Source organism: Dendropsophus ebraccatus, chromosome 2 (assembly GCF_027789765.1).
Source record: "Dendropsophus ebraccatus isolate aDenEbr1 chromosome 2, aDenEbr1.pat, whole genome shotgun sequence".
Classification (NCBI taxonomy): Eukaryota; Metazoa; Chordata; class Amphibia; order Anura; family Hylidae; genus Dendropsophus; species Dendropsophus ebraccatus.
Genome location: NC_091455.1, coordinates 25,674,352 through 25,693,937, shown reverse-complemented (window position 1 = coordinate 25,693,937; position 19,586 = coordinate 25,674,352). Strand labels below are relative to the sequence as shown.

The following is a 19,586-nucleotide window of genomic DNA, read 5'->3' as shown; positions in this document are numbered from 1 at the left end:
AGTCAGTGGGCGGGGCTGAGCTCAGGGCTCACTGTCTTTGTGTGTTTGGTGTGACTGGTCCTGACATAATAACCGGCCCAAAAAATCTGCTGCCCCCTCTGGTGCCATGACTACAGTAGAGGATCTTGCTATGCAGGTGGAGGGGGTGTCAGGCCTGGTAGTCAAGCTGGCTAACCAGGTCAATATGCTTATAGACATGGACCTAGTCACCCAAGTGAAGGGTTTGGCAGTACTGGTAGCTGAGCTGGCTGATAAGGTTCGTGTCCTTACAGCTAACCAGGCTGGGGCTGTGGCGCCCCCAGTGGTAGAGCAATCTGCTAAGGCCACAATGTTGCTTCCAGACCGGTTTTTGGGGAATAGAGACAAGTTTGAGACCTTTAAGAATTCTTGTTTGCTGTATTTCCGTGTCAATCACTTCCCTACAGAGCAGGAAAAAGTGGCTATTGTTGTCTCATTGTTGCAGGGAGATCCCCAGGCCTGGGCTCTTAAACTCCCTCCTGAGGCTGAGGAGTGGAGCGATTTAGAGCACTTTTTTCTTTCTCTGGGAGCCATCTATGCTCAGCCAGATCATGTGGGTCTAGCTGAGACACAGTTATTGACTATTCGCCAGGGCAAGAGACCAGTCGAGGATTACTGTGCCGAATTCAGACGTCATAGTGTGACCACCGGGTGGTGTGAGGCTGCGCTTAAAGCATTGTTTAAGCAGGGATTGTCGGATGGCATTAAAGATGCCTGGACAGGTCATCCAGATCCCCTTACCCTGAAGCAGGCCATGGTTTTGGCGGTACGCATAGACCGCAGGCTCAGGGATAGGCAAAAGGAGAAAGCAGGTCCTGACGTTTCTAAACCTTCTGTCTCTCCATCTCTGTCTTTGAAAAGACCTGTCCTTCCCTCTGATTACATCGAGGATGAACCCATACAGTTGGGAGTTATAGGCATCAGGACCAGACGTGAACACCGGAGATTATATGGACTCTGTTTCTACTGCGGTGATGACGGACACTTCATTTGCCACTGTCCCAAGCGTCCCCTGCGGCCAGAACATCAGCGTCCAGGTGACAACCAGAAGAGTCACCTGGGCGCACAGGTACCTCAAAGTGGTGTGGGTATACATTGTTGCTCTGCTAAACCTAGTGTGAAATCTATGTGTCCAGCCAAAAATGACACACTAATTTTGAATAGTTGCAACATAGAAGCTGAGTCTGTGTCTGATGCCAGTAGCATAATTGGTGATATCGAGCCTGTCAGTGAACCTTTAGTCAGTCACCTGGATGCCTCCGCTGATGAGTGGGAGACGGACAGCGACATCTCCAGTGACAATCAAACATGTGTTGTAAGAGGTAATTTTCCACCCACTCCTGGTACGTCTAATGAGGGTCCGGTGGCCCCTCATAAAAGGGGGGGTACTGTCATGAATGGAACTTTGGCGCAGTCCTCAGTGCGTAAGGTACGACCGAGACTGCGATTTTGGCCATAATATTCCATTTATTCTGTGTTTTGTTTGCCTTTGTTTTTGCCCTGTCTGAACTGTGTCTTATTCCTTCTGGTCTGCTAATTGTTATCCCTGCCCCACCCGTGTCTGTGCTTCTAAGTTTGCTCTGGTCATGTAACAGTTAACCTGCCTTTGCCTCAGTGATTGACAGCTGGTCCCTCCTATCATCTTCTGGACTTGTTTCCTGGTCTCCTATTTAAGATTTCAGCTTCTGCCTGTGCCTTGCCGGTTATTGACTTAGTCTCTGCCTGCTTGTGGTTCTGTTTCTGTGCTTCTCCTGAATTCTGCTTTGTATCTTTTGACCTCGCTTGCTTGCCGCCTGCCCCCGACCATATTGCCTGTTATTTGACTACTCTTTTGGATCCTGATTTTGTACCTTTGCTGCCAGACTGTTGTGACCCGGATTGCTGACCATTCTTTATTGTGTTTTGTCTGTCTGTCTTGTCTTTTTGTCCCACCAAGCCAGTGCAGGGACCGCCGCCAAGTTGCTGCCCTAGGGTTTAGCCTAGGGGGGCAAGTAGGTAGAGTCAGTGGGCGGGGCTGAGCTCAGGGCTCACTGTCTTTGTGTGTTTGGTGTGACTGGTCCTGACAATTTTACTAAATAACCTAATGTAGTAAAAAAAATAAACCTATAATTGTATTTATTCTCAGATTATCCAAGTGATACATCCATTATAATAAATTTTCCTCCACTGAACTTTTTAAAGTATTATAAAGAAAAATGACTTGTTGATTTTCAAGTTCCAGGGAGGAAAGCAATCAATCATTATATTGTTCTGGGTGATTCATCTTGTGATGCAATGACTCACTGTGTCCTCGCTGACATTAAAGCCATTGACCCAATAACGTGACAGATTTATGCAACCAACAAGATCCTACATTTTATGTAACATATTAAAATAATCTATGCAGAGTGCAATAATACCTGCCACAATAAAGTAAATTGATTTTCTAATTTAAAGGGGTTGGCCACTTTATAGTAAAATTGTTTAATATTTGTAAGTAGAATTACTGCACTTATTGACAGCAGCTCCCTGTGTGCTTCATAGAGATAAAATCAGAATCCTCTCCTCCAGGCTGTGCTGTTCTGCCCTGTGGTTTTTCTGTCCATAATATGGCCGACATGGAGAAGCATGTGACCATGCCCTGCCCCCTATGCCTATCACTTAGCCTGGAGGAGACAGAGGGCGGGACATGGTCACATGCTCCTCCATGCTCGACCATCTTATGGACAGAATCACTACAGTGCAGGACAGCAAAGTCTGGAGGAGGGGAGTCTGATTGTATCTTTATGGTGTACACAGGGAGATGCTGTAAGGGTTTGAGCACACTAAGGAATTCTCACGGACAACTTGCCACAGACTCTGCCGTTCATCCTTGCGCTCCTGCTTCACTCTCTGCCCGTACCATAGTCTCCATTATATGGTCAGGGAGATTCCGCTGTCTGCACAAAGAATGAACATGTCTGTTGACTCATCAATATTACTATAAAGTGGAATGGGCTGTACTATATGCAAAAGTATTCATACACATAGTAATACATTTTACCAGTCTTAGGCTATGTTCACACAACGTATGTGTTGTATAAATCACGACCGTTGTTGCAATTAGCAACAATGGCCATGATTTATACAACACATACGTTGTATGTAAATGAATGGAATCCCGGCTGGAGTGCATAGAATACACATAGAATACACTCTGGCCGGGATTTCCTGACTGGCCGCGTAAAAAAAATGACATGTCAGTTTTTTCCAGCTGCTATTCATTGATTAGTGGTCGCAGAGAACCTGTCAGTTCACACAATGGAGCGTGCAGACAGCGGTAAATTTGGTGCGCCCGCATCCAAATTAAGCAGAAGTGAAGATCATTTCAGGTTAACCAGGTACCCTCCACTCTGACAGTGCCCCACCTGCTCGTGTCTCTTGAGAGCCCAAGCATTTTATTGCTCAATCAACACCAGTTATAAACTGTAAGCAAGTCATAGGTGTAAATACTCGATGTGTTCCATCAAACCCTTCTGCAATTGTCTATAGATAAATGAAAAGAAGGGATTAAGTAACCCACTCTGTAAAATCAGACTACACAGGCTTTGTTTGTAGTCTGTCACCATGGAAACACACAGGACTGCTATTGTATATACAGAACAGTAGAGTATTCTAAATGAAAATTATCTGCAGTAGTGTAGATTCATTTTATGTTTTAATGCATTGGAACAATAAAATTATTGACATGGTCGAGGCATCCTGTTAAGGTATATCTTTTAGGATTACTGTTTTTTTTATTTATACCTGCATTATATTTTTATATGTACCTAGGATTACCAAGGAATTCCAATTTTCTTGGAAATCCAGAGCAAATCCGATTAGCTCATCTCTATTAATAACATTTAAATGAAATATTGGACATAGTTATTTGTTTCCCCTGCATGGTCTTACTTCACCGCCCTAAGCCATGTTGAATAAAATGCCTGCAAATGGTGCATGGAAATTCTATTTAATGGAATTTACCAAAAACTTTTTTTTCTATAAACAGTACTACTCTCATCCATTGGCTACGACTAAATTTTTTTTTTTTTGCAACATAGCTTCATTCACCTTCATTCAATGGTGCTGAGCTACAATAGTAAACACAGTTAGGATGGTGGAGCTGCAATACAAGACACAGCCAGAATGGTGCTGTTGTCCCTTAAAAAAAAAAAAGTAAAAATTGAGAATTACAATGAAGTTATCAAAACTGAATTCTGTCAGGGAGTGTCATGGACCTGTAAGAAAATTCCACTAAGTCAGCTACTCTGTTGTAATAATACAAAATGATAAAAAAAAAAAAAAACACACAATATCCTGGGCAATATTTCATATGATTACTATTCAAAGCTTATAGTGATAGAAAGATAATATTAGTCTGGGAGAAGAAAGAATACATGCTAAAGTTTAACTTTCAACGGGTGAAAACATGAAGATTGAATTTAATATCTTACCTTGTCTTCTCGGAACTATATCAAATATTGTGGCCTGAGCATATTCTTGGATACACAGAAGTATAAATCAGCTTAGGAATGTTATTACTTTTGCAATGGAATAATATACAATAATATGATGAGAAGTATTCAAGGGCAAGTGCATTACAAATAAAAGAGAGAGGATAGAAAAAAAATAAACATTCTGAATTAATCAGGTCTTTGAAGAACTCGAGCGGAAGACGGAACGCGAGCAAAGCTGTCAAGGTTTTCATTATATTTATGGAAACTTTGCTACAAATTGTACGGCTTAAAATGATTGTCAGGAGCTGAACGGTACAAGATGAACAAAAATCGAGAAAATCCAAATACATATTCATTGTAAGAAGACGTTCCGAGTCTCTTATTTGGTGGTTACATCTTTTTGGGCGACTGTTTCTCAAAATCGGCATGTATGTTATGCCAGATTAACAAGAACAACAAAGAACAAAAAACCTTTAACAAGGGTGGTTCTATTCACCACCCATCTCCTATGTAAGTAATTGTCTGTAACCACAGTAATAAGATCTGTTTGGAAATTAAAGGAGAAGTCTGGGTAGACCTCTTTTTATCAAAAGTTTCAAGGAAGAAGAAGATAAAAGAAATAATATGCTATCACCTCCCCGGCTCTAGGACTGGTGGTAACATACCACAGATTCGGTCCCTGGGTCCCCAGACGCTTCCTGGTCTAAGTGGGTATCTGGGACCTGACGTATTAGGTCCACTCAGCCAGTCCTTTAAACTCCATGGTCTCCACGACTAGATGTGATCTCATTTGATTGACATAGTGTATGCAGACAGGAAGACCTCATTAGGCATTAGGGGTGTAGGGCATTTTTTTTATCTGTTACATATAAAGAAAAATCACCAATGCTGTACAGGTACTATAGCAAACTGGTTTTCTCTAAACTTCTGTAGGTTGGCATGAAATTAAACCTTGGGCAATTTGTTTTGGCCCTTACTGCTAAAATAGTATCCGGCACATGGCAGAAAAGATAAGGCATAAGTATCACATGACCTCTGGGTAGCCTATAATGCCTAGCTTCCAGCCATTCTGGAGACAGTATAGGGTTGATGTCAGAGCCACTATAAAAGCCTACGCACACAGTAACATAATTAATAAAAAATGTTGAAAAAAAGACAAGAGTCCATCAAGTTCATGATACAGAAACCTTACTGTGTTGATTAGGAGGAAAAAAACAAACTGTTGCTTCCTTTGGATACCTCTGTGTGTACAAACAATGGCAGAAATCTGTCCAACATTTTTATTTTATTTTAAAATCTTAAATAATCTACTTTTCAGATAATCACAGTGTGTTTTAAACAAGCTGTTAGTAACCACCAGGTACAATCCGATCACATATAGTCATACATGTTACTGTAACTTTGACTTTAACAAAAATACATGACATATCAAAAGTATTTAGATAAAATCCTAGATCACCTAACAGTGTTATTTAGGGAAATTAGGGCTTTTAGAGCTTGTCATACACGATTGTTAGGGCTATTGGTTCAGGTTTGGACCAAACCAAATGTTTTGCCAAAGTTTTTAAACTTTCAAAAAGTACATCTAGAATAGTAGAATTGCAACAGCAACAGCACTCACCCAGGTCATCAAATTCACTACAGACACAAATAAACAAACAGGCAGACTTAAAGGGGTTGTCCAGTGAAAATATTTTTCTTTTTAAATCAACTGATATCAGAAAGTTATATAGATTTGTAATTCACTTCTTTTAAAATATCTTAAGTCTTCACATACTTATTAGGTGCTGTATGTCCTGCAGGAAATGTTGTTTTATTTTCAGTCTGACACAGTGCTCTCTGCTGACATCTCTGGCCGAGACAGGAACTCTGTCTCGGTTTTATATAAATCCCCATAGAAAATCTCTCCTGCTCTGGACAGTTCCTGTCTCTGCCAGAGATGTCAGCAGAGAGCCACCTTGTCAGACTGAAAATAAAACAACACTCCCTGCAGGACATTTAGTCGCTAATAAGTATGGGAAGACTGGAGATTTTTTAATAATAATTTGTTAAAGTAAATTACAAATTTATATAACTTTCTGACACCAGTTGATTTGAAAAAAAAAAAAAGATTTTCGCTGGACAACCCCCTTAAATAGCCACTATGGACAGTAGAGAAAAGGCATCAGCTGAGCTTCTTCAGGCTTCGATCATGTCATACTCTTTTTCATGCAAGCATAAAAATAAACTAACAAATAAATAAGAAGGCACTTAGATCCATCAATGAGTTTTAAATAGCACCTTTCATTCAAAATAATTCTTCACATGTCATCAGACAAGAAATATAGCTGGGGCCATGAGGCCCACCCCCGGTTGCTCGCTAATTCCAACAATCCAGCCTCATAGACTTACATTGTCAAAATAAGATGATCAGGAGATACAGCCGGGGTGTGGATCGAACTGCTGCCACGCTCTCGATCTCCTGATCACAGCAATCAATAACTTTAAGGCTGGGTTCACACTACGTATATTTCAGTCAGTATTGTGGTCCTCATATTGCAACCAAAACCAGGAGTGGATTGAATACACAGAAAGGCTCTGTTCACATAATGTTGTAATTGAGTGGATGGCCGTCATTTAATGGCAAATATTTGCTGGAATCTTAAAACAACGGCTGTTGTATTGAAATAATGACCGTTATTTACTGTTATATGGCGGCCATCCACTCAATTTCAACATTGTGTGGACAGAGCCTTTCTGTGTTTTCAATCCACTCCTGGTTTTGGTTGCAATATGAGGACCACAATACTGACTGAAATATACGTAGTGTGAACACAGCCTTAACATGCCTGATGACAACAAAAGTTATTTTTAATGATAGTAACTCTTTAAGGTACAAAAGTCATTCATCTTCATTAACCACCTTGTTACTTTCTTTAGAAGGAACTTACAGTATGATAGTCTCAGCAGCTTGTGGCACTATGACTAAGAGGGCTGTGTGAGCACTCTCACAAGACTTATTAGTTGTAGTAATCTTACACCTATAAAATTAGGTTTAGAATGATCGCTTAATCTTTAAAGGGATATTGTAACCCCCTTTACTCTCACTTCACTTCATTGGGTAACAGTGTCAACTGGGAGGGGCTTTGCAGCAGTTTTGCCTCATCTCCTGGCTGGGAGAGAGCCCAACTATCATGAAGCCCCGCCTAGTTGACACTGTCCACTGATAAAATAAATTATTTTAGAGCAACAAAAAGATTCAGACAAGTTTTATAGAAGTATATATAGAATATGCAGCATCTAAGCTTTTGGATGGTGCGAGAACGGCACATAGAGTAAGGGGGGGGGTAGTATTACTGTAATACAGGCAAAGTATTGTTTTTCTAATGTAAAAGTGGTCACAAAAGATGATATAATCTACTAAATCCTTTTTCCGGCTTAGAAATTGCTAGACTTTATGCATTACACCTCCTGTCACCGCAAGCATTGATCTAAATAGATATTTACAGTATGACCACATTTATAATCTCCTCTTGGGACCATTCTTCCCAGCCACATATCGGGATTACTAGAAAAAAACTGCTCCTTACAAGCACATCTTTAAGATTTCTACTGCATCTAAAGGAAATGAGTAGTTTACAGGTGGCAACCTCCTTTAAATCAGGGTCGCTCTCTATTATGTGCCAATTCTTATTGATGGTAGATCCTATAATAGATGCCAAAGGCTGAATTGAAAAGAAAAAGCAAAGCTCCTCAACCTATTTCGTTCATTCTCGGTACTTGTGCTTACGATATAAAAGATCTGCACAGTTAAGATTCAGATCTTTGTCTATTGAATTATCTAACATTTCCTGGTGTAGCCTCTTTGCATTAGATGCTCTTTCAATTCAGTAGCTTGCTAAAGACAATTATGCTCATTGTTATCTATAGCCTTAGCCAAACTAACTGCCCATGAGGTAAAGCTTTCTCTGCACGCTATGCGTGGAATCTCTGATAGTGTACAAGTGCAATGTTGGCCAAAAATATTAATTGTACCATTTTCTACCTAAACCAAGATACAAAAAATGCCATATGTTTAATATTAAGGCTGAAACGGAGCAAATAAAGAAACGTCGTCAATGTACCTCCAAAAAAACAAGTATGTACTGCACAAATCGATTATCTACATCTTTTTACATATGGCTAAAAAAAGGGATGCATGCCCATTGCGGTACCTGTATTTTTACAATGCCAAATTTGAAGGGACCGTATGTCAGTATGAACAAAGAAAACACTATTATTGGCATTAAACTGCAACACAATATAGCAATGCCCATCTCATGGAAAGTTGGGATGTAAACTCTTCAAACATCTAGACCAGTTTTTAATACTATCAACAGGCCACATCTGCCGAAAGACACAACATCTTTTTTGGAATTGTTCAAATAAGAATGTGTATTTGACATAATGAACACTCTGTATACTATGGAGTTCAGCAATAGGCTATGTTTCCTCAAAAACATTTCTTGTCCGTTTTCCTTTTTTTTTTAAATGACATCCAACATTTTGAGGCCAAAATAACATTCATTATTTTGTAGTTTGACCGCCCGTCAGTGCAAAAGGGCTGTTGGTACATTATTCCAGTTTAGTTGGACTGATTGCCCTTTGGGTGTGTCGTTAATTAAAAAGTCCATTGAATTTAATAGTAAAGACAATGAAAGGACGGTGAAAACAGAAAACCTGTGTGTTAACATCTAAAAAATAAAGTCTGTTTTTTGCAAAAGACATCAGAAAATAATTGTCATGAACATTATTTGACGTCCGCCTCAAAAGACATCTGTCATTTACTACACTGTGTGCAAATGACGTCTGTTATTCTATAGACTTCAATGCAATGCATTAATGCAATTAACTGTAAATAACTGTACGTGGTTTTTATGCGGTGGGTTCCCGCTCAAGATGTACAGTTACTTTCTGGGATGAAACAAGTGTAGGGGCTGTGCCTGTGCCATCCCGCCGCGGGTTCGGGCTGTCAGTGATAGTCAGCCGAGCGCAGCGGTTTACACTATAGTGTTGAATAAAGGGAGAATCTTCCCTCTATTCCCAGAAGCAATCGCACAGCCCGGATTGTTGCCATGTGTCATAACTTCGGTGGCTGACCAGGCTCAGCCTATTCAGCTTTGCTTGTTTTACAGGCACATTACAAGGCAATGCAGATCTGCATTACAATGTACAGTAATGGGTCTGTAATCCGGTAATAAAAAAGTGAAGTCCCCATGGTGGGACAGCAAAATAAAGTAAAACAGTAAATAAAACACACACAGACATAAAGTACAAAACACATAAAATCCCCATAGCCTCCAATGCAATAATAAATGTATAATAAATAAATAAATAAATAAATAAAGTACACATATTCAGCATTGCTGGGTGCGTAATGATGCTGGCAATAAAATTATCACATAACTAAACCCATACGATGACCGCAAGGGGGGGGGGGAACAAAACAGAAAACCACTAATATTTTAACTTTTTTTCATGAAATGTGGGCATTTTCCCCACCCAAATTGTATGGATATCGGCCAACTTTTACCACTAACTTAAAGCACAATAATATCACAGAGGTATAAACACATAAAGTAAGACTGGTCAGATTTCAAAAATGGGCTCTGGTCCTCAAGGCACTATCTGGACCGGTCATGAAAGGGTTAAAATGATGCAATAACGGACATTTTTTTTTTAATAGTTAGTAAGGATATAGCCATAGAATGTATATTAGCAACTATAAGGTGACCTAGTAAATAGGTATCCAAATCATGATGCACCATTTATAATTCTGCTTTTATCTTACAGTATGTGGAGCTTTTGAGACCTCTAAGGTTTCATGACCAAGTTGTAACTGTAACTTTTATGCACTGGATTCCTTGATGTGTAAATTTTACTTTTACATACATTTATCAATAAATTTTCTTTACTATCTGAAAGGGATATTTAAAGATATAAGTTTTATTTCAAAATGTGGAAAACACATATTTATGTTCCTTTTTCCCCCACCATTCTCCCAGAGCTGGTCCCAATACACAACACTTCTTGTGTTTGGGTCAACACAAGGTATTGTCTGCTCAGCCAATCTGCGACCCAGGTGGGAAACTACGCTATGGTCACTGGTTGGTTAAGTGGGCAAAACCACATGTCTACCCCAAACACAAGAAGTGCTATGCAATGGGACTGGCTCTGGGAGAACAATGCTAGCAGGAGGCAAGGAAGGCTGAGTACAGCCTTTCTGCCAGGCTGAGAACATTTTAAGATCAAACTTAAAATACAGAACAACCTTTAATCTAAAGAGTTTAAACCAGAAAGGCACCAAAATAGTTACATGACAAGTTCAGCAACTTTCCATTGATGTGGATACCTAATTTATATAATAACCAACATGGTAAAATCTAACATACCAAAAGAAGATAATAAAAAGCTGTATGTGTTGGTAATTTTTCCTCATTTCCTCATCACTACTGTACTTTTTGAGCATTCCCTCTATTTCAGAGCTTTTTTAAGAATTTATTTTCGGACACTTTCAAAGGTTGTTAGAGCCACTTGGTGTGTTTTTAGGTCCTTATTTTTTTTACCTTTGAGAAAGAACTTTAAAATCACCTGTGGCTTTATCTGGAGCCACCTGACATTTCTCACCCTCAATCCTCAAACCTCACATCTCAATTTAATACTGAAGCCATTTTAAAAACCTTCTGAAACTTTGAAATAAGGCTTCAAAGGGAACAAGGTCTATGGAGTCAGTTGAGGGAAAAGGAAGGAAAAAAATAATGTGATGTGTTCAACCATGATGTGGTCCATAAGGCCATTAAAAGTATTTATCCTATTGACAAAAAATAACAAAAGGTGTAATAAAAGGCTAAAATAAGAAGTACACAAAATAATATGGAAACTGAAAAAGACCAGATATTCATGAACCATTTACTGGCCAGGAGTAAAGTACATACAGCATTGCCACTTATCATTGGGTGGTCTGTTGCTGGGCATTTTGCGCCTGGCCAAACAATTTCTTTCTGAGTTTGTATGCCCAGCTGCTCAGTAGAGGAACACAGACTCATGTCATTGAAAAGTATCCCTGCACCTGTCCCAATTTTACCAAGTGAAAATTGTGTTTATTAAGTTCAGAAAATTTTGCTCCTCTACACTTAAAATTATTCAAAATAATAATAGTTATTATTATCTATTATTGTTGTTTTTTCATTACAGTCAAGTGCTAGAATACAGAGAAGAAACTACATAAAAGGACAAAAACTAAAACACAAAACCGAAGCAACTGATGGGCGGACATCACTTTGTTGATTTCTATCCAGATTTCATCTGAAGACACTTTATTAAATATGCCTAGAACAATCTGTCCGACAGGAACAGAGGCTACACAGCTACAAATGTTTAGCTGAAACAACAGAAGTTGTTGTCTACACTTGACTTTAGCCTGACAGCAGCAACAGCAGAAAAAAAAGTAAAAAATAAAAGGAACTGGATGTATAATAGCCTTGAAATGTCAATCTGTCAAAATCGCTCTACTTATATTCTTCTTCTACTGGCAGTGCCATTTAAAGACAAGAAGATTTTTCAGAATGACTTTTATACATTTATACAGTATATCACAAATCTGGATGTGTGATAGGGTGAATGTAGCCGGTGCACCTATAGGCAGATGCTGCTCTATGTATCCTGCTATAAAAGGCTCTTTCTTTTTTTAATAATATAAAGGACAAAGTAACATCATGATGAAAAAGCTTCCCTAAAGCTGATACATAGAACAAAATCTATTAATCACCACAGATATTCGCCATGTACAAAAAAAAAAAAAATCCCCAAAAAAAGACTTTTTTTTAAACCAAATCATATAATGCTCTTAAAGGGGCTATCCAGGACTAGGGAAAAAAACAAACAAAAAAAACAGTACCACCCCTGTTGTGTGTATTGCAATTAAAGCGACTCTGTACCCACAATCTGACCCCCCCAAACCACTTGTACCTTTAGATAGCTGCTTTTAATCCAAGATCTGTCCTGCAGTCCATTTGGCAGGTGATGCAGTTATTGTCCTAAAAATGTACTTTTAAACTGGCAGCCCATGCCCTATGGGAGTGGCCTGGATTGTGTATGCATTAGGCTGGCATACCCTCTATGTCCCTCCTCCCCGCCCTCCTCATCATTAGGAAAGCTCCAGGCAGATTGCCTACTATTCCCCACCTGTTTAGCCAGGCACATGGGCTGGATCATTAAGCACCTGTGCAATGTTCAGCATGGAGAGAATGTTCCACTGGCATTCCTAATGGTGAAGAGGGTGGGGAGGAGGGACGGAGGGGTGGTGCAAATTTAGGGCACAGATACTCCCGTAGGGCACAGGGTTTTAAGTTTTAAAGTTGTTTTTTGGACAATAACTGCATCATCTGCCAAACGGACCGCAGGACAGATCTTGGATTAAAAGCAGCTATCCAAAGGTATAAGTGGTTTGGGGAGGTCAGATTGTGGGCACAGAGTCGCTTTAAAGGGAACCATTCACCCCGTGGCCCCCGGCAGAAACTGACATACAGTGACATAAAGGTCAATATACTTACCACATCGCTCCCGGTCCCGTCCCGGATCCCGTTGTTGACACGGAGAAATCGCCGATTCTTCTTCTCCCGCCCATTATGGTAATGAGCTGAGATGAGTCCAACGTCCATAGGAAACGACGGACGAGTCCAACTTATTCATGAGGTCCTCTTCTCGTCGCCGCCCATCCACGCCTCCTGGAACTTGATTGACGTCTTCAGTCTTCAGTCTTCTGACGAATTCCCGCGCAGGCGCCGTTGCGATGGTCTCATCACCTCTCTGCGCCTGCGCGGTAAACAGGATACGTATTCGAGGCATTCGGCGCACGCGCAGTAAACAGTGAAGCTGCGGAGCGGCTTCAATTGTGAACTGCGCATGCGCCGAAAACGACTGTCACGGCGCCTGCGCGGGATCCGGCGAGAAGAAAGAAGACGAGGAGGAAGAGGACCCGGCGTCAATCAAGTGTCGGAGGCGGGGAGAAGGCTGGACTTCGGACCCGGCGGCGCTCATTACCATAATGGGCGCGAGAAGAAGAATCGCCAATTTCTCTGTGTCAACAACGGGATTCGGGACGGGACCGGGAGCGATGTGGTAAGTATATTGACCTTTATGTCACTGTATGTCAGTTTCTGCCTGGGGCCAGGGGGTGAATGGTTCCCTTTAAGCTCCTTTAACTTCAATGGAGTTGAGCTGCAACCATACCAAAACTTAAGACAGGAGAAATGCTGTTTTTTTTAAGCCTGGATAACCTATTTTAATAAATCACTGGGGTCCTGGGTTCAAGTCCCACCAAATATGTTTGCCCTACATAAATGAAGGTATACTGGGCAAGATAAGGTTACAAGCAGAGGCTCTAACACTAGAGGGCTACCTACTACATAGGTAGCCCATTAAAATAGTGGTTGTCCTAAGAATATATATATTTTTTTAATTGCTTTCCCGAAAATTAAAAGCCCTTTTTAGGTGGGCCGAAATATTGGCAAGGACTGTTGCCAGAAATGTTCCTTTGGCTAATAATTGTCCTTTGTAAAGGTGCCAGTAATGAGGTAAGGAGCAAGAAAACACCAGCTCAGCGGCTGATCACATCTTTTGTGTGGTCGGTAAAATCTTTTGCTATCAGCCGCACATCTTTTTGTACATGTGGGGATGATTATAACACATTTAAATTGAAGCACAAACAATGTAGTTATCATTCATGCGTACCAGATGCTCAGTTAATTCTGCCTTCACTGATTGGCTCTCCAACGCAACTTCTCACTGCCATATATTGGGCCCCATAAGGGACCTTAAGGTGATATGTGTCTTATGTGTATCTTCAATGCAAATAATAGTAAAAACATCCATCATTTCACAGCTAAGAGTTCACCGAAATAAGAACTGAAAACATCATTAGCCTGAAAAAATCCAGTAAACACAACAGCAAACTAGAAACTAGGAACCCACACATCAACATACCTCTACATATAGGGACTGGAAAATCCCATGAAGCTGTGTTAGCTGAGTTTGCTATGCATGTAAGCTGAGGGTGACCATCCAGGATGTATCCTGTTACACAGCTGTACCGGATTTTGTCTCCAACATCAAACTTTGCACCAGACAGAACACCTTTAGGTGGGACTCCGGGGTTTCCGCAAGAGCTGCTCCGTAATTCTGTAAAAAAAAAATTATGAGATTTAGAAACAGGTATAGCATCCTACAAAATGCAGTTTCTAATTTTTTTTATTACTTCCCTTAGGACCATTTGTTTCCTTTAATGGCATATAAAATGTTTAGGTGGCCATACTGGAACATTTTTATTATTCTTCCATGAACCCAGCAACTTACCATACATACACTTTTATGTTTAATCTTAGATATAGAATAACAGTTGATTCTGCATCTGGAAAAACCAACCCAAACCAGCACTACCAGGAAGTAATGAAGAGAACATTCAGATCTGGAAATACATTTCTTATGCATTTAAGATGTACACACCAAAAAGCATCAGCAGCATAGAGGACAGTATAGAGCATTACTGAACCATATTAGCTGTAAAAACATCAATGTTGTTTAATGCTTCACCTATTACAAGTTTAGGCTGCGTTCACACTACATATATTTCAGCCAGTATATTTCAGCCAGTATTGCAACCAAAACCAGGAGTGGATTAAAAACACAGAAAGGATCTGTTCACACAATGTTGAAATTGAGTGGATGGCCGCCATATAACAGTAAATAAGGGCCATTATTTCAATATAACAGCCGTTGTTCTAAAATAACAGCAAATATTTGCCATTAAATGGCGGCCATCCACTCAATTTCAACATTGTGTGAACAGAGCCTTTCTGTGTTTTTAATCCACTCCTGGTTTTGGTTGCAATACTGACTGAAATATACTGACTGAAATATACATATACTGACTGAAATATACTGACTGAAATATATGTAGTGTGAACGCAGCCTAAGGCTGCGTTCACACTACGTATATTTCAGTCAGTATATGTATATTTCAGTCAGTATATTTCAGTCAGTATTGCAACCAAAACCAGGAGTGGATTAAAAACACAGAAAGGATCTGTTCACATAATATTGAAATTGAGTGGATGGCCGCCATATAATGGCAAATATTTGCTGTTATTTTAGAACAACGGCTGTTGTATTGAAATAATGGCCGTTATTTACTTTTATATGGTGGCCATCCACTCAATTTCAACATTGTGTGAACAGATCTTTTCTGTGTTTTTAATCCACTCCTGGTTTTGGTTGCAATACTGACTGAAATATACTGACTGGAATTTTTTATTGGAATGTTTTATTGGAATTTACAGTACTGGGACTGTCACTTATTATTGTTCCATACTAGTGTACTGTCGTCCAGTATATTGTGCCCATGTATAGACGTAGAGGGAGCTATGGGAATATTTTTTCCGCTCTCCTGATTATTTGTATGACCATCTTCACACTCCCGAGGAAGCTTTGATGACATAGGTATACGTGGGGCGCCTTCCCACCTGACCCCGTACTCCCATTCCACACATGGTGAATGATGTCCTGGTGATTTTTATTGTGCACACCGCATTATTCATGATCTCTTCGACTAATTGCTGATACTAGTTGAGTGGTCCATGTTGTGTGACTAATAGGGTCACTTTTTTGTGGGATATTCTGACTTGCAGGATATAGGGTCTCATGTTTGAAATAATTTTATTGTTACTGGTGGTCTTTTGAGGAGGCTTGTCTCTTATAATCTGCTCCTTTTTAGCAATTTTTGTACAGGTGGTTCTTTAATGAAGTTTATTTTTGATGTGTGCATATGCTGTTTTACTATGCTAATTTTATTAGTGTTGTGACCATCTGTTTCTGTATTACAGTTATCTTCCCACAATTTTTTAACATAGGCCCAGTAACAGTGTCCCCCCAATCACCTTGGCCATTAGTACATTAAAAGAGAAGTCCCATGAGATAAAAAGGCAGGCAGGTGGGTGCGGGAAAATTAATAAATAATGTAAACTCTCCTTACCCCATACCTCTGCTGCGCTGCCCATGGGTCCCGCTTACGGACCCCAGCTGAAATCCGGGTACATCAAGTATTGGCCTCCACCAGCTGCAAAGTCAAGGCCCATCTGAGCGATTGCTGTCTTGGCCAGTCACTGATTGACTGAGCAAGCAATTGATCACTGGAAGAGTGACGTTGCAGATGGAAGAGCTGTAAGTGGATGGTGGATATCAAGAGGACTCGGGAGCTGTCCTTCAGGGACAGATAAGACAATTTGGTTTATTATGTTCCACCTTTTACCTTCCTGAATTTTTTCTGTTTAATTGCACTTCTCCTTTAATATATTAATACTGCTAATGTCAGTGTAAAGGAAAGGGTTAAAGGAACACTAAAAAAAAACCCCTCATAGTCAGCAATATACCTTGCATAGGGCCTGTGGCATTGGTGCCTGACTCAAGATTTAAAGAACATTAATAATAGACGTCATACGCTACCCACTCATGTTCTGCACTGGGTATAACACAACGTATCAGTTTTGCCTGGGGTGCTCCTTTAAGCGTTTTAATATGTGACAATTCTGTTGAGATACTGAACATTGAGGAATCTGAAATTTACAATATCAAAAAAACGATATAAATTTCCATAGTAACACACTGGAAACCCGATACCTATATAGGTTGTGCTGGTGGATGGGATAATTTGTAACAATTTGGATGTCTAAATGTCACATTAAATAGATGTGGAATTCAAAGTACAATCTGCATGCATTAGGAAGACAGCAATGAAAGCCCATTTGATGATTTTAGGGAGCCCACTCCTTCTATGATTTGTCACTGTGGGTGTTTTACCTTCTGCTTTCCTTGGATAACCTCACTATATTATGCTATCACACACAGTAAATGGTAATATTTTTGGAGGTGTTTATAGGCCAGTGGGACCCTCACACTACCTTCTGGTGAACTGTTTATATTGCATGCAGATATCTTGCATATATCAATAGATCTCAGTCTCTTTTATCCTCACAGAATTCAAAAACTCATCCAAATAAGGCTATGTTCACACTACGTAGGTTTTGTATTAATCACAGCCGTTGTTGCCGTTTTGCAACAACGGCTGCAAATAATGTGAAACTTATGTAGTGCTGCCATCTATGGTATCTCGGATGGAGTGTATGCACACAGTATACGCTCCGGCCGGGATGTCTAGTGGCGCCGCAAAAAAACGAACATGTCAGTTTTCTGCGGCCGCTACTCATTGAATAGCGGCCGCAGAGAACCTGTCAGTTCACACAATGGAGCGTGCGGCTCCACTGTGTGGAGCGGCGAATTGGGATGCGGGCACGCACGGATGCGCCCACATCCCAATTCAGAAGTTAAGATCATCCTGCCGATGCTAAAGTATCGGCCAGGGTGATCTTCTCCAACACCGGCTGTTCTGTGACCCGGCCAGGTCACAGAACGGCTGGAGTCTTACGCAATGTGAACATGGCCTAATTGTGAAGAATTACAGTGATCTAATGTTTAGGTTGGGGTCTTCTGATACATATGTGAAACTGGCTTCCACGAAACAAGCCCACAAAGATAACTAGGTCTAAACTAGGAAACGAGAAAGAGACTGGATCCATGGGGGAGGAAAAAAGTACAGCAAGGTAAGTTATTTCACTTAAAAACACAGCACATTTGTGTTCCTGTATAGGTATGGGTTATACATCTCATTTTACCAACTTTCCTTCATGGGACAAACTCATATAAGGAGAATGGAATCAAGAGTGGGCTCCACATCTAGGACACTAACCTATCAAGAGGATATGGGAACGTTCTAGTAACCCCTGTTCCCCAATTTGTATCTACTGCAGTCCCAATAGTTCAAATACTATTCATGTGCGAAATACTTGTTTGGAACTTTATGTAACTCTAAAAGTTTAGGTTACTAGTTTTAGAACCTATAGCATATGACATATATATGCCATAACTGCATAAAGGGATATTCCCAATTCAAAATGTATGACATATCCATAGGTCATGCCATAATCCTTTGTTAACTGCAGGGCCCAACTCTGAGACCCATGGCTTTTATGGACAATTCCGTGTGAAAATTCCGTGTGCATTACACCCTAAAAAAAACTAAAGTCCCATTGATTTCTATAGGATTCCGCCAGCGGAAAAATGAACATGTCAATTCTTCGGGCAGAGTGTTCCGTGCGGAAATTCGCCATGTGAACTACAGAGCAGAATTTCCATTGAGCATAATGGAAAATGGCTCTGCAGCAATTTTACAGGCGGAATTTTCAGCGCACAATCAGTACTGATATTCAACCGCTTTTGCTCTATGTGAACTGGCCCTTAGAACATTGAACTCGGCACTTGTCTAATATTTCCCATTGATAATATTACAGTTTTTTTTCCCCCTGCATTGTTGTTTGTAAATCCGTTCTTAATGTTTTCCAATGATATCTAGTAACACATAACTCTCTGAAAAAAACCCTACCTAGGCTAGGCTTTCATATCTGTATCAAATGATGCTTGGTGTATACAATAAAAACTCGGTGGGTGTAATTGCTTTTCAAGGTACATTAAGTTATTCATCTTTTATACAAAGTTACATTATTATCGCTACAATATGGTCATTTTTATTCTTCCACTTACCAACAGAATTGAAGGGAAATGTAAAATGATTCACTTGTTGATTGAAAAATATTTCCAAAGTCATTTCCCTCAATTCCGTTGACTTACTGTATTTTACACCAGACGTTCGCTTTCGGATTTCCTGCAGACAATGATCTGACTCCGTTTATATAAATAAGAGCAAACATTTAGGAATTCATTCGTATTTATATTGTGTAAGCCGAACGGGAGCAAATTGTCTCCGCTCCGAGGAGGTGGTTCTGATGAATGGTTCTCGTCTTGTAATTCTAATGTCGCTATTTAAAAGACAAATCAAGTGGATTAAATGGCAATTGTCTGCGCTTCTGACCTCCGAATGCGACTGGAAAGTCTGATGGTGAAATGGAGTAGAAATTAGTGGCATTTTTTGGTAATTTTTTTTATAGAAAGTAGACACTTACACCATGTCACAGCCCACAGCATGCT

At 40.1% G+C, this 19,586-nt stretch overlaps 1 protein-coding gene across 1 annotated transcript in view; it reads right to left on the bottom strand.

Annotated features, from left to right (window-relative positions):
- The window catches only part of LOC138784110 (CUB and sushi domain-containing protein 3-like), a 408,558-nt gene that overhangs the window by 109,807 nt on the left and 279,165 nt on the right, over window positions 1-19,586 (bottom strand). Inside the window, exon 5 of the mRNA XM_069959624.1 lies at window positions 14,478-14,672. Within this exon, the coding sequence (XP_069815725.1) occupies window positions 14,478-14,672 (195 nt within the window). The remainder of the gene's footprint in view (window positions 1-14,477; window positions 14,673-19,586) is intronic.